This window comes from Leucoraja erinacea, chromosome 36 (genome assembly GCF_028641065.1).
Source record: "Leucoraja erinacea ecotype New England chromosome 36, Leri_hhj_1, whole genome shotgun sequence".
Taxonomy (NCBI): domain Eukaryota; kingdom Metazoa; phylum Chordata; class Chondrichthyes; order Rajiformes; family Rajidae; genus Leucoraja; species Leucoraja erinaceus.
Window position 1 is genome coordinate 2,541,452 of NC_073412.1, and position 25,666 is coordinate 2,567,117.

General features: G+C 44.7%; 1 protein-coding gene across 1 annotated transcript in view; it reads left to right on the forward strand.

Moving 5' to 3' along the window:
* hcn4 (hyperpolarization activated cyclic nucleotide-gated potassium channel 4) overlaps positions 1 to 25,666 on the forward strand; it is a 162,901-nt gene that overhangs the window by 112,839 nt on the left and 24,396 nt on the right. The window contains exons 5-6 of the mRNA XM_055662923.1: positions 16,728 to 16,874; positions 20,337 to 20,577. Of these exons, the coding sequence (XP_055518898.1) occupies positions 16,728 to 16,874; positions 20,337 to 20,577 (388 nt within the window). The remainder of the gene's footprint in view (positions 1 to 16,727; positions 16,875 to 20,336; positions 20,578 to 25,666) is intronic.

Here is a 25,666-nt window from a genome sequence, read left to right on the forward strand (position 1 = left end):
CTGGCCATGGAGGAGACCCAGGACAGAGAGGTCGGATTGGGAATGGGAGGGGGAGTTGAAGTGCTGAGCCACCGGGAGGTCAGGTTGGTTCTTGCGGACCGAGCGGAGGCGTTCAGCGAAACGATCGCCCAACCTCCGCTTAGTCTCCCCGATGTAAATCAGCTGACATCTAGAGCAGCGGATGCAGTAGATGAGGTCGGAGCTGAGTTTCTCCAGCATTTTGTGTACCTTCGATTTTCCAGCATCTGCAGTTCCTTCTTGAACAAGGTTGAATGGAGTTGTGCAGGGCATGGGTGTGCAGAGAGTGGCAGCTGCCTGGAATGCACTGCCAGAGGTGGGGGGTAAGGCAGACACGATAGTGGCATTTAAGAGGCATTTGGATAAACACATGTACACTACAAGGGCCAGGAAGTGAGCGGGCAAGATCATCCCTGACCCCTCTCACCCTGGCCACAAACTCTTTGAATCACTTCCCTCTGGAAGGCGACTCCGGACTGTCAAAGCTGCCACAGCCACAGACATAAAAACAGTTTTTTTTCCCCACGAGTAGTAGCTCTACTCAACAACTAAAAATCTGTAGCCTCCTTTTGCTCTGGTATTTTATTTAATTCACATAATTAATCGATAATGTTTTATTATTAATATTTAATGTTTTATGTGTCATTCCTAACTGTCACTGTATGTCATGTTGTCACTTGCGGGCAGAGCATCAAGGCAAATTCCTTGTATGTGAATACTTTGCCAATAAACGTATTCATTCATTCGACATGGAGGGATATGGATCGCGTGCAGGCAGAGGGGATTACTTTAACTTGCCACCTTGTCCGGCACGGACATTGTAGGCCGAATGGCCTGTTCCAATGCTGTAGTAGTCCATATGTCAATTTTTGCTCTGATCCACCTGCCTTGAACTTGTGCTGTCGGTGAGGGTGTCGCCTCCAGCTTTGTAAAAACTGTAAAAACTGAAATGTAAAAACTTAGCCAAGTTGACATTATTCCCCAAAGAAGCTAAGGTCTCATCAATGGGGAATGCAGAACCTTAAACAAACATTGTATCATCTTCATTGCACTAATGTTGTACGGCATTGTAGTCCTGACTCGCGATGGAGTGAGAATTCCCGGGCCTACTTCATCTGACGGTACTTCAAAAGCCTGTGTGAAGGTTTGCTTTGTGAAGCTCTCTTTTTATTGAGCTATTCCCAGTGAAGTCTTCAGCACAAAAGGCTGCAAACCACTCGTGCTTATATATACCTGGCTGCGTGCAGAAGATTAGTATCTATCAGCTTACAGATCCCAAATGGGCATGTCCCACTTACGCGACTTTTTCGGCGATTGCTGGCACCCGTCATAGGTCGATGCAGGTCGCCGAAAATTTTCAACATGTTGAAAATCCAGCGGCAACCAGAAAGACGCTACGACTCTTTGGGCGACTGGGGAGACAACTCACGACCGTACAGGCGACATGTCACGGGGTGAAGCCTGTATGGTCGCGAGTAGTCGCCCAAAGAGTCGCGCAAAAAATCACGTAAGTGGGACAGGCCCTTTACTCACTCAATGGGCTTGCAAGGAATGATGTGGAGTTCTCTACCACAGAAGCCAACGAACATCCTTCAGGGAAGTATTTTCAAAATTTACCCCGATCGATTTTGGAACATGGTGAATTCAGGGATATGTTTTTAGGGTGGGAAGATCAACAATGATAGAGGCAAAAAGCTGGAGTCACTCAGCGGGACAGGCAGCATCTCTGAATAGAAGGAAAGGGTGACGTTTTGGGTCGAAACCCTACTTCAGATCAACAACGATCTTTGGTAAGATAGAACGGAGCAAGGAGTCAAACAGGTCGAAACCCTTCTTCAGACCCGACCCGAAACGTCACCTATCTCTTCGCTCCATAGATGCTGCTGCACCCGCTGAGTTCCTCCAGCATTTTTGTCTACCTTCGATTTTCTCCAGCATCTGCAATTCCTTCTTAAACAGATAACTCAGTTCAGTTTAGTTTATTGCCACATGCAGCAAGGTACGATGAAAAGCATTTGTTTAAGAAGGAACTGCAGATGCTGGAAAATCGAAGGTAGACAAAAATACTGGAGAAACTCAGCAGGTGAGGCAGCATCTATGGAGCGAAGGAAATAGGCAACGTTTTTCGGGCCAAAACTCTGATGAAGTCTGAAGAAGGGTTTCGGCCCGAAACGTTTCGGGTTGAGACCCTGAAGGAAATAGGTAACATTTCGGGTCGAAACCCGCAAGGGTTTCGGCCCGAAATGTTGCCTATTTCCTTCGGTCCATAGATGCTGCCTCACCCGCTGAGTTTCTCCAGCATTTTTGTCTACCGATGAAAAGCATTTGTTGTGTGCTAACCAGTCAGTAGAAAGACGATTTGAGCCATTTACATTGTACAGATACATGATCAGAGAATAACATTTACTGCAAGGTACAGCCCGTGAAGTCCGATCAAAGTCTGTGGAATTCCCTGCCACAGAGGGCAGTGGAGGCCAAGTCACTGGATGGATTTAAGAGAGAGTTAGATAGAGCTCTAGGGGCTAGTGGAGTCAAGGGATATGGGGAGAAGGCAGGCACGGGTTATTGATAGGGGGACGATCAGCCATGATCACAATGAATGGCGGTGCTGGCTCGAAGGGCCGAATGGCCTCCTCCTGCACCTATTTTCTATGTTTCTATGTAAAGATAGACGTAAATGTTTTAATTCTTCTTTAAGCTCTCCTGCTAAAAAGGCTCACCTCACCTCCTCCGTTCTTTCTTAAACCTCTGAACCACATTCCCTTGTTGCTGGTTCCAGTAGAAATAGTGAATCAACTCTTCACTCAAATCCTTTAACCTCCCAAGATATAGTGCATTTTCAGTAAAAAAGCTGCTTTAAGAGCTGAGCGTGACACTGTGGTTTAGAGATGCAGAATGGGAGCAAGGCACTTCGGCCCATCGAGTCCATACTGGCCATCGATCACCCCACTCACTAATTCTATGTTATCCCACACTTTCACATCCTCTACACTGGGGGGCCATTTACAGAAGCCAATTGACCGACAAACTCGCATGCTTTTGGAATGTGGGAGGAAACTGGAGCACCCGGAGAAAACTCACGCGATTACAGAGAGAACGTGCAAACTCCACATAGACAGCACCCGTAGTCAGGATGGAACCAGGGTCTCTGGCGCTGTATGGCAGCACCTCTACCTCTACGCCCGCAAATAGCAGGGGCCGGTTTTAGAATATCCCAGTGCATTTTACAGCCAATTAGTTACCATTTGAAGTGTAGCCTTCATTGTGTTGAGAAAAGACCACAGGCAATTTTTGCACAGTCAGATTCTACAAACAGACATTTGCTAATGATCATGTTTTAGTAATGTTGGCTGGGAGATAAACGTTAGGCCGGGACACTTGGGAGAATTTCCTTGCGTAAGAATGCCAGCAAGTTTAATTTTATTTATAGGCAGCAAAATGGAGACAGAGGACTTACATGTCTGAAGAAGGGTCTCGACCCGAAACGTCACCTATTCCTTTGCTCCATAGATGCTGCCTCACCCGCTGAGTTTCTCCAGCATTTTTTGTCTACCTTGCAGTTAATATTCGTATATCTGTGTTCTACCAACCCGTATGCATCCATAGAAACATAGAAAATAGGTGCAGGAGTAGGCCATTCGGCCCTTCGAGCCAGAACCGCCATTCAATATGATCATGGATGACCATCTGAAATTAGTAGGTAGACAAAAGTGCTGGAGAAACTCAGCGGGTGCAGCAGCATCTATGGAGCGAAGGAAATAGGCAACGTTTCGGGACGAAACCCGGAAGGGTTTCGGCCCGAAACGTTGCCTATTTCCTTCAGGGTTTCGACCCGAAACGTTGCCTATTTCCTTCAGGGTTTCGACCCGAAACGTTGCCTATTTCCTTCGCTCCATAGATGCTGCTGCACCCGCTGAGTTTCTCCAGCACTTTTGTCTACCTTCGATTTTCCAGCATCTGCAGTTCCTTCTTAATCATCTGAAACCAGCACCCCGTTCCGGCTTTCTCCCCATATCCCTTGATTCCGTTAGCCCTAAGGGCTCGTGTGTCTTTTACCATATTACATTTCTTCGGTCAACTTAGAGGCAACAATTCTCTTGCGAAACATTTTTTGAAACGTTACCAGATTGAGTCTGCAAGTTTCTAGTGTTAGACGTGATAAATATATTTATTTGTCTTGTGGTTTTTTATGTATATACTGAACGTTTTTGTTGTTTATTAGAGGTTTTAGGGGTGTACTAATGCCCCTGTCCCATTTAGGAAACCTGAACGGAAACCTTTGGAGACTTTGCGCCCCACCCAAGGTTTCCGTGCGGTTCCCGGAGGTTTTTGTCAGTCTCCCTACCTGCTTCCACTACCTGCAACCTCCGGCAACCTCCGGGAACCGCACGGAAACCTTGGGTGGGGCGCAAAGTCTCCATAGGTTTCCGTTCAGGTTTCCTAAGTGGGACAGGGGCATAAGTCTGAAGAAGGGTCTCGACCCGAAACATCATCTATGTCTTTTCTCCAGAGACACTGCCTGTCCCGCTGAGTTACTGCAGCTTTTTGTGTTGGACATATGGTTACATATGTGTTGTGCTGCTGCAAGTACGAGTTTCGATGTTCTGTTTTGGGGCATATGACAATAAAACACTCTCGACTCTTAAAGTATTTGAAGAAAAATGTGCCTGACAAATGCAACATGGTGATCGATCTTGTGAATTTCGTCAGGTGTATGAAAATAGGAGATAAAAATGTCTTGTTGAATTACGATAGAATAAATGATTAAAGGGTGAATATCGCAATCAACATCATCAGTCAACCACTAACTTTATCCTAAAGAGAGACACACATGCATAGTCCATTACTGCTATTGTCACTGGAGAGGTTTATTAAAGGACACTTCTCCTAACAATCCATCTCTACCTGACATTCTACAGTAATACTGTATATTGGTATTAAGGTGTATATTTCCAGCAATTTATAGAAACAGAGAAACATAGAAAATAGGTGCTGGAGTAGGCCATTCGGCCCTTCGATATGATCATGGCTGATCATCCAACTCGGTATCCCATCCCTGCCTTCTCTCCATACCCCCTGATCCCTTTAGCCACAAGGGCCACAGCTAACTCCCTCTTAAATATAGCCAATGAACTGTGGCCTCAACTACCTTCTGTGGCAGAGAATTCCACAGATTCACCACTCTCTGTGTGAAAAATGATTTTCACATCTCGGTCCTAAAAGACTTCCCTCTTATCCTTAAACTGTGTGTGGCCCCTTGTTCTGGACTTCCCCACATTGAATGGCGGTGCTGGCTCGAAGGGCCGAATGGCCTACTCCTGCACCTATTGTCTATTGTCTATTGTCTATTGTCTATTGTCTATAACTAAACAATGGACACTAAGGAAGGGTTCCCAGCTGAAGGGTTCCCAATCATTTATCTCCAGAGATGCTGCCTGTCCCACTGAGTTACTCCAGCACTACCCTGAGAAGTTGCTTTCTTGAAGCACAGTGTTGTCCCTAGGAAACTTTGACAGATTAGGAGGGAAATAAATCACGAGCTTTGTAAGGTAAAGAAATGGTATTGCTTTGGTATCTAAACTGACTCAGTGACTGTGCTCATGTCAAGTCAAGGTTAATTAATAGCTCGCCAATACGAATGAATTGTGACAAAATGTCAGGTCTGCTATTTGCAATTACAGATTTATTCCTTCGGCAAGGATTCAACATTGTGGTTTAGAGTCAGTGTTTACTTTTTGAAAGTGTTCCTGTTTAAGGGAATCTATGGATGAGTGCTGTAACCACAGACAGAAATGCAGCCCAACTAGCTAGCTGGAGAGGTCGTGAGAGTATCGCAGCAAGAAGTCGGTAGTGTAGTCCAGATGCTTCCAATCATAATATGAGTCCACATTGCATATCTGTGGAGAGGACGAGGGCGAGAGTGCGTCTGCTCTTTAAGGGAATGTGACACATGTCAGAGTGGTCAGCATGGTCTCGCCAACTCAGGGGGTGTATGTCGCTGTCAGACCCTTCAAGACGGCAGCAGGTACACCACCAAGAGGATTGGCGATCGAGCCAGATCTACGGGGAAGTAATTACGTGGAACTGGGAACAGCTGGGACTCTGCCTCAATGTCAAGGTTTCAAAGAAAGGTGAATCTTGAAGGACTCCTTATAATTAGAGTCCACACAGGAGTGAAATACAGATGCAAACACTAAGATATGTAAATGCTGAATGAGTAAATAGACTGAATGTTATGCAGCGAAAAAATTTAACCCCTCACCGGTGTTCAAGAAGGAACTGCAGATGCTGGAAAATCGAAGGTAGACAAAAATTCTGGAGAAACTCAGCGGGTGCAGCAGCATCTATGGAGCGAAGGAAATAGGCAACGTTTCGGGCCGAAACCCTTCTTCAGACTGACAGGGGGTGGCGGGGAGAAGGAAGGAAAAAGGAGGAGGAGGAGCCCGAGGGTTGAGGAAGAGGAGGAGACAACAAGGGCTAACAAAATTGGGAGAATTCAATGTTCATGCCCGCAGGATGCAGACTCCCCAGGCGGAATATGAGGTGCTGTTCCTCCAATTTCCGGTGTTGCTCGCTCTGGCCATGGAGGAGACCCAGGACAGTGAGGTCGGACTGGGAATGGGAGGGGGAGTTGAAGTGCTGAGCCACCGGGAGTTCAGGTAGGTTCTTGCGGACTGAGCGGAGGTGTTCGGCGAAACGATCGCCCAACCTCTGCTCAGTCTCACCGATGTAGATCAGCTGACATCTAGAGCAGCGGATGCAGTAGATGAGGTTGGAGGAGATACAGGTGAACCTCTGTCGCACCTGGAACGACTGCTTGGGTCCTTGAATGGAGTCGAGGGGGGAGGTACAGGGACTGGTGTTGCATTTCCTGCGGTTGCAACCCCTCACCGGTGGCTGGTTTGTTGCAACATGCCAAAGATGTACAGCTTTGTAGATTAATTTTCTTGGTATCAATGTAAATTGTCCCTAGTGTGTGCAGGATAGTGTTAGTGTGCGGGGATCGCTGGTTGGCACGGACTTGGTGGGCCGAAGGGCCTGTTTACGCGCTGTATCTCAAAATTAAATGCCTTAAATAATGCCTTTAATGGCTATTATTTTGGTGCAATGATGATATCATTATAATCATGCAGCAGCAAAACAGGCCCTTCAGCCCATCAAGTCCATGCTGACCATCAGTTACCCATTTACACTGAATCCCCACTCAACCTCTCCCTGTAGCTCAGACCCTCTAGTCCTGGCAACATCGTCGTGAATCTTCCCTGAACCCGTTCCAGCTTGGGGCTTGGGTCTCAGCCACAGTGTTACATCAAGCCTCTTGCTTTTTACTGTGCTTTTGAGGCGCTCCCTTCTTTGGAAAACCTTGGCATTCGTTCATTTACCATTTTAATGAAGGTCACACCTGCAACAACTTGGAGCCACTCCGCACAGGCTCGTTAATGGAGCCATCTGTTGCCTCGACAGCAAGTGAGATTTTCTGTCGAGGAAAGAACTAAAGAGATGGAGAACGCATTCGTTTTTAAATAGAATATATTCGATCCTTGCACACATCTGGATGGTGTCTACTCTTTAGTTTTGAGGGGGAAAAAGTCATTTATTGCAGTCTCACGGGTAAAGCAGTCTATTTGCTTGGTATTCCATTCAACAACAAACATTAGCTGTCTATCTATCACTGACTATCTGTACTATCTGTAAAATGTACCCTGGTGGAAAATGACAATAAACTCATCTAGCTCCGATTCTGAACACTGCCGCTCTCTTTGGACTCTAGAGTTTAGAGATACAGCGCAGTAAATGGCCCTTCGGCCCACCGAGTCCGCACCAACCATGCACTAGTACTATCCTACACACACTAGGGACAATTTACAATTTACACAATTGAAACCTAGACTCTCATGTATGGGTAGTTTAGTTTGGTTTAGATATAAAGCAGGCGAACAGGTGAATAGACAATAGACAACAGACAACCGGTGCAGGAGTAGGCCATTCGGCCCTTCGAGCCAACACCGCCATTGGCTGTGTTTATATCTGATCATCCACAATCAGTATTCCATTCCTGAAGAAGGGTTTCGGCCCGAAACGTTGCCTATTTCCTTCGCTCCGTGCAAAGAGTTGAACAATCTCCACTATAGGAAATAGGCAATGTTTCGGGCCGAAACCCGGAAGGGTTTCGGCCCGAAACGTTGCCTATTTCCTTCGCTCCATAGATGCTGCTGCACCCGCTGAGTTTCTCCAGCCTTTTTGTGTTCCTTCCATTCCTGCCATCTCCCCACATCCCCTGACTCAGCTATCTTTAAGAGCTCCATCTAACTCTTCTTGCAAACATCCAGAGAATTGGCCTCCACTGCCTTCTGAGGCAGAGAGTTCCACAGATTCACAACTCTCTGGGTGGAAAGGCAGCAACTCTACCGCTGCACCACCTGGGAAGGACTTTGGGAAGGAGATGAGGCGGAGTTTCTTCAGTCAGAGGCTGGCGAATTCATTGCCACAGAAAGCTGTGAATTCAGAGTCAATGGATATGTTTAAAGGAGCGATAGATAGAGAATCCCTCTCTCTCCATCCCTCCCCCTTCCCAGTTCTCCGACCAGTCTGACTGTCCCAAATTACATTGTAATTCTGGTAGGAAGGAACTGCAGATGCTGGTTTAAATCGAAAATAGACACAAAATGCTGGAGTAACTCAGCTGCCTGTCCCGCTGAGTTACTCCAGCATTTTGTGTACATTTCATCTCTGTTTGTTTTGTTGCCAGTTAACAATGATTTATACTACATTTTCCTTGGATCTGCATCTCCTTTGATGTCTCATTTTCACACACTTTACCCTTCCTTATCTCTGTGTCTCCCTCTCCCCTGACTCTCAGTCTGAAGAAGGGTCTCAACCCGAAACGTCACCCATTCCTTCTATCCGGAGATGCTGCCTGTCCCGCTGAGTTACTCCAGCATTTTGTGTCTATATTTGGTGTAAAGCCTTCTAGACCGCTAAGATCTTCTGAAACCAATCTGTTAGTGATTCCCAGAGTAAATACAAAACATGGGAAAGCAGGATTTAGTTACTATGCAACAAATAGCTGGAATAAACTTCCTGAAGATTTAAGACTTGCCTCAACTTTGACCACTTTTAAAATAAGACTGAAAACTTTTATGTTTACTTTAGCTTTCCGCTAAATCTTAACTACATTGCACATTAACTTTTGCACTTTTTATAATGCATTTTTAATTTTGCTTTTCTTTTCTTTTAGTTCTATTTTATTTCATTTTATTATTTCATTTTATTGTATGACATGTTTTTATGTGAAGCACTTTGAGTCTGCCTCGTGTATGAAATGTGCTATATAAATAAAGTTGCCTTGCCTTGCCTTGCCTTGCCTAAACCAGCATCTGCAGTTCCTTCCTGCACATGTATTTCTATGTTGGTGTTTTCTTTAACTCCAGACAAAGGTTGGGGAAACAGCATTTAATTTAAAAGCAATTACTAGTTGCAGTTCCCAATCGCATTAATTAGATAAATTCAGCTTGCAATCCTCTGCCCAACATTAGCACTTGCTTCTGGTAATTTTCATGCTTTTTCTTTTAATAAATTGTGAATGTCTCTGGAGAACTTTACATAATTGTGAGAGTTTGGGGCACTAATTAAGTTCCAACCTTCTCTCTCTCGGATGTTAATTCTGTTATTTACAACATGGTTGGTTGCTGTCAAACCCAGTGGATGGGTATTCAACACCTGTTAAACGTTAGCTGGTGACACAGTGAGTTAGGTGAGAAGGGTGGCACGTTGGCGCAGCGGTAGAGTCGCCGCCTTACAGCGCTTGCGGTGCCAGAGACCCAGGTTCGATCCCGTCTACGGGTGCTGTCCGTGCGGAGTTTGTACGTTCGCCCCGTGACCTGCGTGGGTTTTCTCCGAGATCTTCGGTTTCCTCCCACACTCCAAAGACGTGCAGGTTTGTAGGTTAATTGGTTTTGGTATAAATGTAAATTGTCCCTAGTGTGTGTAGGATAGTGTTAGTGTGCGGGGACCGCTGGTCGGCGCGGACCCGGTGGGCCGAAGGGCCTGTTTCCGCGCTGTATCTCGAAACTAAACTAAATTGACCAAAAGATGATCATTGTCTGAATATGATATAGAGAACACAAATAATTATTAACAGATGTGAAGCCAATCGATCGCAAGAGGCTGGTCTTACTAGCAGAGTCTCTTGATCAAAATTCCAATGCTTTGAGCTAACAGTACACTCAGTATTTCCTACTGCTTCGAGTCTTGTGGCAGGGAAGCAAAGCTGTCCCACTGTATGAGGTAATTCAAGAGTTTCTCAATTCTCTCGAGTTTTCCCCTGATTCGAACTCGGAGAATGTACGTAGCGGGTACGTTGGAGCTCGTGGATGTCTCGTAGCGGCTCGTAATGCTAACGGCAGATACTCGGGAAACGCGGTAACTCGTGACGTTTTTTCAACACTGTGAAAAATGTCCAAGAGTAAAAAAATACTCGTGATGAACTTACCACGAGTTTGATTTTTTTTTTAACTCGGGAGAGCTCTTGGGGAAACTCGCATCGTGGGACAAGGGTTTAATCGTTTAGTTTAGAGATACAGTGTGGAAACAGGCCCGTTAGGCCCACCGTGTCCGCGCCGGCCAGCGATCCCCGTAAACTAGTTCTACCATACACACTAGGGACAATTTACAGAAGCCAATTCATCTGCAAACCTGGATGTCTTCACAATGTGGCAGGAAACCAGAGCCTCTGGAGAAAACCCACGTAGTCACGGGGAGAACATACAAACTCCGCACAGGCAGCACCCGTAGTCAGGATCGAACCCACAACTCACGTTTTTTTTTTTTTTGTTTTTTTTTAATTCAATTTCAATTTTATTTTTAACATGTTTTATTATTTATTTATTATTATTATTATTATTATTATTATTATTATTATTATTATTATTATTATTATTATTATTTTTATTTTTTTTATTTTTTATGATACTGCCTGTAAGGGAAATTCATTTCGTTGTCTCAAATTGAGACAATGACAATAAATTTGAATACAATACAATACAATACAACTCCCGGTAGAATTGTAAATTGTCCCTAGTGTGTAGGATAGTGCTAGTGTACGGGGTGAAACACTGTTTGGCACAGACTCGGTGGGCCAAAGGGCCCATTTCCGCAATGGATCTCTGGAGTCTAAAGTATTACTGGATATATGCAGTGCGAGTATTGTCATTTCTCAAGGTGACAGGAACATTTTTTACCAAGCTGCATAGACCTGTTACAAGCCTGCCCAATTAAAAATCAGATCTTCCTGGGTGAGAAATGTATCATTGTTGACAGATTCTCAAGGAGCAGCAGACAGAAGGTGGGAATCAGGTGGTTTCCCATTGTGACTGTACCTGTTTCTGAGATTTATGTCACGGCTTCTTGTTCTTAACCCGCCTCTTGCTTTCAACTCCCACCCACTAGCGGAGAGAGCAGGCGGAGTGGTTGGATAGGAAATGTTTCCTCATCGAATCTTACAGCGGGGAAACAAGCCCTTCGACCCTACTCACCATGCTACCTCATATTTCGCTTGGGCAGCTTGCACCCTAGTGGCATGAACATTGACTTCTCCACTAGACAATAGACAATAGACAATAGACAATAATAATAATAATAATTTTATTTATGGAGCACTTTAAAAACAATCACAGTTGCAACAAAGTGCTGTACATCACTAATCATTGACAAAAAAGTTAATACACACCAATAATAACAATCAAAAGAAATAGTAGGAAAAGACATGTAAAATAAAGAAACATTAAAAACAATAAAAACAGAAGCAAAGTCTCAGGCATGGTCAAAAGCCAGGGAGTACAAATGTGTTTTAACACTGGATTTGAAGAAATATAGACAATAGGTGCAGGAGTAGGCCATTTGGCCCTTCGAGCGATTCAATGTGATCATGGCTGATCATCACCAATCAGTACCCCGTTCCTGCCTTCTCCACATATCCCCTGACTCTGCTATTTTTAAGAGCCCTATCTAGCTCTCTCTTGAAAGCATCAGAGATCTGCCCTCTGTGAGGCAGAGAATTCCACAGACTCACCACTCTCTGTGAGAAAAAGTGTTTCCTCGTCTCCGTTCTAAATGGCTTACTCCTTATTCTTAAACTGCGTGTGTGGCCCCTGGTTCGGTACCTGTTTGTGAGGTCCATTAAAAGCTGGAGTGACTCCGCGGATGTCTGGAGATAAGGAATAGTAGACGTTTCGGGTCAAGACCCTTCTTCAGACTGAGAGTCAGGGGAAAGGGCAATGAGAGATATAGTTGGTGATGTGGAGAGATGTAGAACAAGTGAATGAAAGATATGCAAAATAGTAACGGCAATAAAGTAACTCTTGCTTTCCCTCTCTCTCCATCCACCCCCCCTTCCCAGTTCTCCAACCAGTCACAGAAACATAGAAACATAGAAAATAGGTGCAGGAGTAGGCCATTCGGCCCTTCGAGTCAGCACCGCCATTCAATAGCCGATGGCTGATCATCTAAAATCAGGGCTGATCATCTAAAATTAGTACCCCGTTCCTGCTTCCCCATATCCCTTGATTCCTTTAGCCCTTAGAGCAAAATCTAACTCTCTCTTGAAAACATCCAGCGAATCGGCCTCCACTGCCTTTCCAATGGCAGAGAATTCCACAGATTCACAACTCTCTGGGTGAAAAAAATGGACCAGAGAAGTGGTCGTACAGATGACCTCAGGCGAGGGGGTTCCATGAAAGGCAGATTTTTGGACAAAGGCTAGAGATAGAACCGGGTGTGAGTCCAAAATAAATACTAGTGCAGACGGGGCATCTTGGTCGGTATGGGTGAGTTGGGCTGAAACATAGAACATAGAAATTAGGTGCAGGAGTAGGCCATTCGGCCCTTCGAGCCTGCACCGCCATTTAATATGATCATGGCTGATCATCCAACTCAGTATCCCGTACCTGCCTTCTCTCCATACCCTCTGATCCCCTTGGCCACAAGGGCCACATCTAACTCCCTCTTAAATATAGCCAATGAACTGGCCTCAACTACCCTCTGTGGCAGAGAGTTCCAGAGATTCACCACTCTCTGTGTGAAAAAAGTTCTCCTCATCTCGGTTTTAAAGGATTTCCCCCTTATCCTTAAGCTGTGACCCCTTGTCCTGGACTTCCCCAACATCGGGAACAATCTTCCTGCATCTAGCCTGTCCAACCCCTTAAGAATTTTGTAAATTTCTATAAGATCCCCTCTCAATCTCCTAAATTCTAGAGAGTATAAACCAAGTCTATCCAGTCTTTCTTCATAAGACAGTCCTGACATCCCAGGAATCAGTCTGGTGAACCTTCTCTGCACTCCCTCTATGGCCTGAAGGGGCCATTAAACATGCTGTTTGACTCTATGGCTATGAATGATCACGTTGACTATGAATCGAGCACCGAAGGACATAGTTTTAAGGGCCTGTCCCACACACGTGATTTTTTTCCGCGACTTGCCGGAACCCGTGATAGTCGCAGCTAAGTCGGTGAAAATGTTCGGAATGTTGAAAAATCCAACCAGGGATTGATGCAAACCAGTCAATGTTCTCTGCACTGCACACCTGCAGAGGTTCAAGAGAAGGTAGACAAAAGTGCTGGAGAAACTCAGCGGGTGCAGCAGCATCTATGGAGCGAAGGAAATAGGCAACGTTTCGGGCCGAAACCCAAAGGAAATAGGCAACGTTTCGGGCCGAAACCCAAAGGAAATAGGCAACGTTTCGGGTCGAAACCCGAAGGGTTTCGGGACGAAACGTTGCCTATTTCCTTCACTCCATAGATGCTGCTGCACCCGCTGAGTTTCTCCAGCATTTTTGTCTCCCTTCTCCAAGTAGATGCCCTTCTTCAAGAGAATCCTCTCTGACAGACTGAATGTTACAGCCACTGAGAAAAAGCAGATTAAAAAAAAATGAATAATGGTTAGACAATAGACAATAGACAATAGGTGCAGGAGTAGAGGGCATTCGGCCCTTCGAGCCAGCACCGCAATTCAATGTGACCACGGCTGATCATCCCCAATCAGTACCCCGTTCCTGCCTTCTCCCCACTTCCCCTATCTTTAAGAGCCCTATCTAGCTCTCTCTTGAAAGCATCCAGAGAACCCGCCTCCACCGCCCTCTGAGGCAGAGAAGTTAGTGCAAGATCGAGCCAGCAAAGTTCGATCAAAGATTGTCCGAGTGTCTCTAATGCGGTAGATAGTAGTTCAGGACTGCAGGAGGAATGTTCAGTTGCCTGATAACAGCTGGGAAGAAACTGTCCTTGAATCTGGAGTACCAGACACTGTTTGCTGTGCCCTTTGCCACCAGCAACCACAGAGAGAGGTCCAACAGACCTCACAATAGGTTTCAATACCTGCCTGAATTCAAAGTCAACATTTTTGTTATCACCGCACTCCCAGATTGTTGTGTTACAGTCAAGAGGCATCTTTACCTTGGATTCTGAATACATAATTGTCTCGAACCTCCCTGTAGAATCGGAGCAGCAAAGGAGAGGCTTAGAGAGCAATGGTCGGATATCCAAGCGTTTTATTCATTGTGTTGCTGCTCGTGTGCCATGGGAGCCACATGTACAAATTTGAAGCTATCTTTTTATTTGTTTGCAACCATCTACCATGACTGTTGCTGACAGATTTGGGTGTTCCGACTTAAGACAGGGTCCTGCAGAGGCACAACTCATCACAGTCCTTCAAACTGCTTGGCAAACAGAATTAAAGTCCAGTTTACAGATACAGCAAGGAAACAGGCCCTTCGGCCCACCTAGTCCACACCGACCAGCGATCCCCGCACACTAACAATATCCTACACACACACACACACACACGACAATTTAGGCTTATACCAAGCTAATTAATCTACAAACCTCTACGTACTAGAAACCTCTACTTTTACTAGAATGTTGCCTAGGTTTCAGCAACTAAGTTACAGAGAAAGGTTGAACAAGTTAGGGCTTTATTCTTTGGAGCGCAGAAGGTTAAGGGGGGACTTGATAGAGGTTTTTAAAATGATGAGAGGGATAGACAGAGTTGACGTGGAAAAGCTTTTCCCACTGAGAGTAGGGAAGTTTGAAACAAGGGGACATGACTTGAGAATTAAGGGACTGAAGTTTAGGGGTAACATGAGGGGGAACTTCTTTACTCAGAGAGTGGTAGCTGTGTGGAATGAGCTTCCAGTGAAGGTGGTGGAGGCAGGTTCGTTTTTATCATTTAAAAATAAATTGGATAGTTATATGGACGGGAAGGGAATGGAGGGTTATGGTATGAGCGCAGGTATATGGGACTAGGGGAGATTATGTGTTAGGCACGGACTAGAAGGGTCGAGATGGCCTGTTTCCGTGCTGTAATTGTTATATGGTTATATGGTACTGCAATAGCAGATTGTCTGCGTGTGATCCATGTTCTTCCATTCTGAAGAAGGGTTTCGGCCCGAAACGTTGCCTATTTCCTGAGTTACTCCGGCACTTCTGTGCCTTTTGTTGTAACCAGCATCTGCAGTTCCTGTGCCATCATTCACATATCGGCCATTAAGCCTCAGAGTTAAGGGAGACAAAAAGGCTGGAGAAACTCAGCGGGTGCAGCAGCATCTATGGAGCGAAGGAAATAGGCAACGTTTCGGGTCGAGACCCTGAAGGAAATAGGTAACGTTTCGGGTCGAAACCCGCAAGGGTTTCGGCCCGAAACGTTGCCTATTTCCTTCGCTCCATAGATGCTGCTGCACCTGCTGAGTTGCTCCACCATTTTTGTCTACCTTCGATTTTCCAGCATCTGCAGTTCCTTCTTAAACATTCTATAGTAATTTGTTTGTAGCAGAGCAGAAAGTAAATACAGGTCCGCCATTGAATTTTCCGCGCCCTTCGTTCCAGAACCTTGCCGGATTACCCGTATTGCCTGACAGACAGTTGCCGGTAAAATTAGTGGTGGGCCTGTAGTTCCATACAACATATAGAGGCATAGAGTGATACAGTCTGGAAACAGGCCCTTCAGCCCAACTTGCCCACATTGACCAACATGCCCCAGCTACACTAGTCCCACCTGCCTGCGTTAGGCCCATATCTCTCAGTCATAGAGTGATACAGCCTGGAAACAGGCCCTTCAGCCCAACTTGCCCAACATGTCCCATCCAAGGTACACAAAATTGCTGGAGAAACTCAGCGGGTGCAGCAGCATCTATGGAGCGAAGGAAATAGGCAACGTTTCGGGCCGAAACCCTTCTTCATACCCCATGTCCCATCCACACTAGTCCCACCTGCCTGCATTTGGCCCACATCCCTCTAAACCTGTCCTATCCATGCACCTGCCTAAATGTTTCCTAAAGGTTGCGATAGTCCCAGCCTCAACTACCTCCTCCGACAGCTCGATCCAGACACCCACCTCCCTTTGCGTGAAAAAATTGCCATTTAGATTCCTATTAAATCAGGCCTTAAGCCATAGACTGTTTTGGTGTGTTTTCCCTGCCCCACTGGATATGGGCAACATTTCAGGTAGAGTTAGGGCAGTCACGGTGGCATAGCGGTAGAGTTGCGGCCTCACATGCCTTGCAGCGCCGGAGACCCGGGGTCGATCCTGACTACGGGGCTGTCTGTACTGAGTTTGTGGTGTTTTCACCGTTCTTTCCGAAAACTGAACTAAAGTTGAGAGGCCATGAACCAAGGCCCAGCGACCTTCATTCAGTAACTTGCCTCTTATCTTCCTCCCCGCAGTATAAGCAGGTGGAGCAGTACATGTCCTTCCACAAGCTGCCGGCTGACATGCGCCAGAGAATCCACGATTACTACGAGCATCGTTTCCAGGGCAAGATGTTTGATGAGGAGAGCATACTTGGGGAGCTGAGTGAACCACTGCGAGAGGTGAGTACCAAACTGTGTAACCTGCTCTCATAGAAACATAGAAACATAGACAATAGGTGCAGGAGTAGGCCATTGGGCCCTTCAAGCCTGCACCGCAATTTATTGTGATCATGGCTGATCGTCCCCTATCAATAACCCGTGCCTGCCTTCTCCCCATATCCCTTGATTCCTCTAGCCCCTAGACCTAGATCATGGCTGATCATCCAACTCAGTATCCCATCCCTGCCTTCTCTCCATACCCCCTGATCCCTTTAGCCACAAGGGCCACATCTAACTCCTTCTTAAATATAGCCAATGAACTGTGCCCTCAACTACCTTCTGTGGCAGAGAATTCCACAGATTCACCACTCTCTGTGTGTGAAAAATGATTTTCTCATCTCGGTCCTAAAAGGCTTCCCCCTTATCCTTAAACTGTGTGTGACCCCTTGTTCTGGACTTCCCCAACATCGGGAACAATCTTCCTGCATCTAGCCTGTCCAACCCCTTAAGAATTTTGTAAGTTTCTATAAGATCCCCCCTCAATCTTCTAAATTCTAGCGAGTACAAGCCGTGTCTATCCAGTGTTTCTTCATATGAAAGTCCTGCCATCCCAGGAATCAGTCTGGTGAAGTCTCATCTTCTTACACACAGTTCTTCATGCAATATTTCCAGGCAGTTCATAAGTTCCTGGAGCAGAATTAGTCTACCTAGATAAGGGATGATTTACCCTGTCCACCTACTGAGCAGCGTATCTTTGGGATGTGGAACAAATCTAGAATGCCTAAGGGAAACTCACCCAGTCACAGGGAGAACATGCAAACTCCACACAGACAGCGCAGGAGGTCAAGAAAGAACGCAGGCTACTGGAGCACCGATTTTAATTCCTTTCTTGTTTTTGTAACATAGACATAATTTTAGCCCAGAATGTTAAAGCAATTCACAGCAACATTAACACGATTCACATAATTCAATGACAACCAAACTGCTCCTCTTGAAAGATGAATGAAGAACATTTCATGCCACATTATTAAAATGAATGAGACCATTTAAAAAATGACAAAATCTCAAACTTATTATTTTTTTAATGAAAAAATAAAATGTGCAAAGATGCTTTAAATAATATGCAGGAGAACACTTTATCCACTGAGCAGTCAAGTTGAGTTTATCGTCATGTGTCCCAGATAGGACAATGAAATTCTTGCTTGCTGCAGCACAACAGAATATAGTAGGCATGAATACAGAACAGATCAGCGTGTCCATATGCCATAGACCATATATATACACATAAATGAACAGATAAAGTGCGCTAGGCTGTCATAGTTCAGAGTTTGTTTGAAGTTGGGTTTAATAGCCTGATGGCTGTGGGGAAGGAGCTATTCCTGAACCTGGATGTTGCAGATTTCAGGCTCCTGAACCTTCTACCTGATGGCAGCGGAGAGATGAGTGTGTGGCCAGGATGGTGTGGGTCCTTGATGATGCTGCCAGCCTTTTTAAGGCAGCGACTGCGATAGATCCCCTCGATGGTAGGGAGGTCAGAGCCGATGATGGACTGGGCAGTGTATACTACTTTTTGTAGTCTTTTCCTCTCCTGGGCGCTCAAGTTGCCGAACCAAGCCACGATGCAACCGGTCAGCATACTTTCTACTGTGCACCTGTAGATGTTCCAGAGAGTCCTCCTTGACAAACCGACTCTCCGTAATCTTCTCAGGAAGTAGAGGCGCTGATATGCTTTCTGTATAATTGCATCAGTGTTCTGGGACCAGGAGAGATCTTCGGAAATACGCACGCCCAGGAAATTTAAGTTCTTGACCCTCTCCGCCATCGATCCGTTGATATAAACGGGATTGTGGGTCCCCATCCTACCCCTTCCAAAGTCCACAATCAGTTCCTTGGTTTTGCTGGTGTAGAGGCATCAACATCTATTGTACCATCTATCATAGCACCTCTATCATGCCCTATAATCCTTGGTAATTTAAACAAAGTACCTTCATATTTTGGAATGAAATGACGCCAACATGACAGAAAGAAAGGTTTGTAGATTAATTTATCTGTGTAAAATTGCCGCTACTGTTAGGGAGTGGATGAGATGGTGGAATGATGCAGATCTAGTATGAATGCATGGACTCAGTAGGCCAAAGGTAGACACAAAATGCTGGGGTAACTCAGCGGGTGAGGCAGCATCTCTGGAGAGAAGGAATGGGCGATGTCGCCCATTCCTTCTCTCCAGAGATGCTGCCTCACCCGCTGAGTTACTCCAGCATTTTGTGGCTACTTTCCATTTAAACCAGCATCTGCAGTTCTTTCCTACACAGGGTCTGTATTCACGCTGTTTCTCTAAACCAGCACCAATCTAAACTAAAAAAAACATGGAAGCAAAGAACTGCAGATGCTGGTCAATACGCAAATAGGACACAAAGTGCTGGAGTAACTCTGAGGGCCAGGCAGCATCTCTGGAGAACATGGATTCAGACTGAAGAAGGGTCTCGACCCGAAACATCACCATCCCACGTTCACCAGAGATGCTGCCTGATCCGCTGAGTTTCTCCAACGCTTTGTGTCCTTAGACATTGATGCTTAACGCTTAAGAAGGAACTGCAGATGCTGGAAAATCGAAGGTGGACAAAAATGCTGGAGAAACTCAGCGGATGAGGCAGCATCTATGGAGCGAAGGAAATAGGCAACGTTTCTGGCCGAAACGTTGCCTATTTCCTTCGCTCCATAGATGCTGCCTCACCCGCTGAGTTTCTGCAGCATTTTTGTCTATCTTCAATGTTTAATGTTTTATGTGTCATTCCTAACTGTCACTGTATGTCATGTCGTCACTTGCGGGCGGAGCACCAAGGCAAATTCCTTGTATGTGAATACTTGGCCAATAAACTTATGCATTCATTCATTCTTTAGTAAGCTAAAAAATGATTTAAAGGTTACAGTATCTCCAAGCCTTTGCCTCTTGCCCTAATCTAGTCTATAGCAAAGATCCTATAGCGGAGTTAGATCTGCTATACGATCTTAGGTCTATTGCACACGTTATATTGGCTCCAACAGTGAACCAGTGCTAGAATTTCAAGAGGACATGACTTCAGAATTAAGGGACAGACGTTTAGGGGTAATATGAGGGGGAACTTCTTTACTCAGAGAGTGGTAGCGGTGTGGAATGAGCTTCCAGTGGAAGTGGTGGAGGCAGGTTCGTTGGTATCATTTAAAAATAAATTGGATAGGCATATGGATGAGAAGGGAATGGAGGGTTATGGTATGAGTGCAGGCAGGTGGGACTAAGGGAAAAAAAAGTTGTGTCGGCACGGACTTGTAGGGCCGAGATGGCCTGTTTCCGTGCTGTAATTGTTATATGGTTTATATGGTTAATATAATCGTTGTTCTGCAAAATATTAACGTACTTGACAAGTTGAGATTGCAGTTGAGCTCTTGCCGATGTGTAAGATTTAATTTATCTTTCATTCCTCTTCTTCACTTTTGTCTTTGCAGGAAATCATTAATTTTAACTGCAGGAAGCTCGTGGCCTCGATGCCACTCTTTGCAAATGCAGATCCTAACTTCGTCACGTCCATGTTGACTAAGCTGCTTTTTGAGGTCTTCCAGCCCGGAGATTATATCATCCGCGAGGGAACTATCGGGAAGAAGATGTACTTTATACAGCATGGGCTCGTCAGTATCCTTACTAAAGGCAATAAAGAGACAAAACTATCAGATGGCTCCTACTTTGGAGGTGAGGCCCTTCATCAGCTCATAGAGTCTTTTTTTTTTTTTTTTTTTTTTAATTTATTTTTATTAGAAGTACGGTAAATTACAATCCTACACAACACATATATCTTAATACATTTTTTGTACCGCTTCATTTTTTTTGAGCTTTAAGAAAAAGGTAGAAGTAAGAAAAGTAAAGAGAGTCAAGAGAGTCGTGAAGTGCAAGAGTGTTGGGAAAAGAAAGCCCCTTAGGAAAGAAGTTAGAGAAGGAAGTAAAGTGAGAAAATAGACCCTAGAAAAGAAAGAAAGAGAAAATAGAAACAATCGCTCTATTATAACATTAAACTCCGCAGAAAGGGGACTACCAACCAAGTCTGTTTTTGTTGTTTTACCTCATAGAGTCATACAGACATATAGCAATATGTAGATAGACACAAAAAGCTGGAGTAACTCAGCGGGACAGGCAGCATCTCTGGAGAGAAGGAATGGGTAGACAAAAGTGCTGGAGAAACTCAGCGGGTGCGGCAGCATCTATGGAGCGAAGGAAATAGGCATATATGTAATCGATATCCTTTGATGACATATTTCAGTCATACGACTGATTAGTGATTCAGATATATATTCAAACACATACTTCACATGTGGAATACAAAAAGTTTAAGAAAGAACTTCAGATGGTGGAAAAATCGAAGGTAGACAAAAATGCTGGGAATACTCAGCAGGTGAGGCAACATCTGAAACGTCACCTATTCCTTCGCTCCATAGATGCTTCCTGGTCTCGACCCGAAACGTCACCTATTCCTTCGCTCCATAGATGCTGTTGCACCCGCTGAGTTTCTCCAGCATTTTTGTCTACCTTCAATTTTCCAGCATCTGCAGTTCCTTCTTGGGTGACGTTTCGGGTTGAGACCCTTATTCAGACTGGTTAAGGTTAAGGGAAACGAGAGATATAGGTGTTTAAGAAGGAACTGCAGATGCTGGAAAATCGAAGGTTGACAAAAATGCTGGAGAAACTCAGCGGGTGCAGCAGCATCTATGGAGCGAAGGAAATAGGCAACGTTTCGGGCCGAAACCCTTACGGGTTTCGACCCGAAACGTTGCCTATTTCCTTCAGGGTTTCGACCCGAAACGTTGCCTATTTCCTTCGCTCCATAGATGCTGCCTCATTAACAGGCAGTAGCATTAAAAAAACGTTCTCATTACTGTGCCTGCGAATTGTACTCGCTTCAGCAGCTGCAACCTTGTCTCAACATGTTCTCAGAGTGTTATTCAGGAAAACAAAAACGAAATCATGTGTAAAACACCAGATTTTAACATTTAAATTGGCTTGCACCTGTCAACCTTGAGATTGGAGTGAAAATGTGTCCCGTGTAGAAGATGCATTCTGTTTCCCAACATTTCTGTCCTGGAGATTGCCAGCGATTGCCTGAGGCAGGCCGTGTAGAGGAAGCAAGGAGTCTGCAGAAGGACTTGGACAAGTTTGGAGAGTGGGCAGAGAAGTGGCGGATGAAACTCAGTGTGGCAAAGTGCGGGGGCACGCAGTTTGGTAATAAGAATAAAGGCGTAGCTTATTTTCTAAATGGAGGTAGAATCCAGAAATCGGAGGTGCAAAGGAACTTGGGAGCGCTGGTGCAAGACTCTCAAACAGTTCATCTGCAAGTTGAATCGGTAGTATAAGGAATGCAAATTCAATGCCAGCATTCATCTGCTGTGCATATGCAGTGAAGAAAGCGAATGGTATGTTGGCTTTCATAGCAAAAGGATTTGAGTATAGGAGCAAGGAGGTTCTACTGCAGTTGTACAGGGTCTTGGTGAGACCACACCTGGAGTATTGCGTACAGTTTTGGTCTCCAAATCTGAGGAAGGACATTATTGCCATAGAGGGAGTGCAGAGAAGGTTCACCAGACTGATTCCTGGGATGTCAGGACTGTCTTATGAAGAAAGACAGGATAGACTTGGTTTATACTCTCTAGAATTTAGGAGATTGAGAGGGGATCTTATAGAAACTTACAAAATTCTTAAGGGGTTGGACAGGCTAGATGCAGGAAGATTGTTCCCGATGTTGGGGAAGTCCAGGACAAGGGGTCACAGCTTAAGGATAAGGGGGAAATCCTTTAAAACCGAGATGAGAAGAACTTTTTTTTCACACAGAGAGTGGTGAATCTCTGGAGCTCTCTGCCACAGAGGGTGGTCGATGCCAGTTCATTGGCTATATTTAAGAGGGAGTCAGATGTGGCCCTTGTGGCTAAGGGGATCAGGGGGTATGGAGAGAAGGCAGGTACGGGATACTGAGTTGGATGATCAGCCATGATCATATTGAATGGCGGTGCCGGCTCGAAGGGCCGAATGGCCTACTCCTGCACCTAATTTCTATGTTTCTATGTTTCTATATCAAGAGGACTGGAATACAATAACAGAGATGTAACGCTGAGACCCCATAAGGTGCTGGTCAGGCCGCATTTGGAGCAAATTTGTGCACCATATCTGAGGAGGGATGTGCCGGCTCTGGAGAGGGTCCAGAGGAGGTTTACAGGAATGATTCCAGGAATGAGTGGGTTAGCATATGATGAGCGTTTGACAGAGAGTATTGTTAGATACTGTGGAAACCCTTCTTTTGACTGGCATGCAAGTAAATCATCCATCCATGATTACAATCACACCACAACGGAGCAGTGCAAATAGAGAAAGGAAACGGTGCAGAATATGGTGTTAGGGCCACAGAGAAAGCGCAGATTAAAAAAGTGCAAGGGTCGCAATGAGGTAGGTCGGGAGATCGGAAATATATCCTTAGTTTATGAGAGACACAACATGAATTATTTATATTTTTTAAACCGAGAACCTGCCCATTTCCCTTCTGATGCCCCAAACGTATTAGGATTAGTGTCTGAACAGCACTGAGGACATCCTGATGATCTGGGCAGAACTATATAAATGAAAGGACTTTCAAAGTTCCAGAGATGCTCATCAGTGGAAATTAGCCATCGTTCCAGATAAATCCCAGTCTATCTATCTATCTATCTATCTATCTATCTATCTATCTATCTATCTATCTATCTATCTATCTATCTATCTATCTATCTATCTATCTATCTATCTATCTATCTATCTATCTATCTCTATCTATCTATCAGAACTGCAGATGCTGGAGAATCGAAGGTAGACAAAATTGCTGGAGAAACTCAGCGGGTGCAGCAGGATCTATGGAGCGAAGGAAATTTTGTTGTACATGGTTCATGTTACAATGACAATAAAGAAACTATTCTATTCTAAATAGGCAACGTTTTGAGCCGAAACGTTGCCTATTTCCTTCGCTCCATAGATGCTGCTGCACCCGCTGAGTTTCTCCAGCAATTTTGTCTATCTATCTGTCTATCTATCTGTCTATCTGTCTTTCTGTCTGTCTATCTATCTATCTATCTATCTATCTATCTATCTATCTATCTATCTATCTATCTATCTATCTATCTATCTATCTATCTATCTATCTATCTATCTATCTATCTATCTATCTGTCTATCTCTGTCTATCTATCTATCTATCTATCTATCTATCTATCTATCTATCTATCTATCTATCTATCTATCTATCTATCTATCTATCTATCTATCTATCTATCTATCTCATTCTCTCTCATTCTCATTCTCTCTCTCTCTCTCTCCCTCTGTCTCTCTCTCCTGCATTCACATATGACTCATTTTATTTCAGCGGTGAAAGATTTATTTCATTCCCCTGCTGTTTTTGACATGAAATAATCAACTTACCTCCAGCAGAACTTGCACTTTCATGGTTTTCTGAGCTACGATCCATGGGGGAGATAAGCAAAGTGCATGCAATCAGTACGGTATTAAGCGATGATTGGCTTTACTTAAGTTGATTAGGACAATGCAATCCAGTTACAACACTGATCCAAAATTCAATGCATTATTAATGTCCCATCAATGACATCTGCTAACTGCATTAAATCTTATTCAATTCTTCCAATCACAATGATGACAGGTAGAATCCTAATAGCATACAGCCATGTCCTCGTAAATATATGAATGATGTGCCAAGTTATTACTTTTGTTAAAAGCAGAGGTCTCCAAAATGGTTTGAAAATTGCCAATAGGCCAGTACTCGTTGTGTTAGCAGATCTATCTTCAGTTCAGTTTCAGTTTAGTGTCTTGTCACGTGTAACGAGTTACAGTCAAAAGCTTTTTGCTGCGTGCTAACCAGTCAGCGGAAAGACAATACATGATTACAATCGAGCCGTTTACAATGTATAGATACATGATATTGATACATGATACAGATGTTGGGGAAGTCCAGGACAAGGGGTCACAGCTTAAGGATAAGGGGGAAATCCTTTAAAACCGAGATGAGAAGAACATTTTTCACACAGAGAGTGGTGAATCTCTGGAACTCTCTGCCACAGAGGGTAGTCGAGGCCACAGTTCATTGGCTATATTTAAGAGGGAGTTAGATGTGGCCTTTGTGGCTAAGGGGATCAGAGGGTATGGAGAGAAGGCAGGTACGGGATACTGAGTTGGATGATCAGCCATGATCATATTGAATGGCGGTGCAGGCTCGAAGGGCCGAATGGCCTACTACTGCACCTAATTTCTATGTTTCTATGTTTCTATGATAAGGGAATAATGTTTAGTGCAAGGCAAAGTCAGCAAAGTCCAATCAAGGATAGTCCAAGGGTCACCAATGAGGTAGATAGTAGTTCAGCACTGCTCTCTGGTTGTGGTAGGATGATTCAGTTCCCTGATAACAGCTGGGAAGAAACTGTCCCTGAATCTGGAGGTGTGCGTTTTCACACTTCTGTACATTTTGTCAGATCTGTGTGAATCTACATGAAATATAAAAGAGATGTTCAGATTAAAGTAATTAAACTTCTGAATCCAGTTTACAAGTTGAAATCTGATATTGGGATTGACTTACTGGGTGTATTTGTTAGCGACAGAGAATTGGAACCAGGGGCACCTGATGCAATTAGTGGCGCAGCGGTAGATTTGCTGCCTCACAGCGCCAGAGAGCCGAGTTCCATCCTGACTACGGACGTTGTCTGGGTGGAATATGTCATGTTTTCCTTGTGACCGCGTGGGTTTTCTCCGGGTTCTCCGGTTTG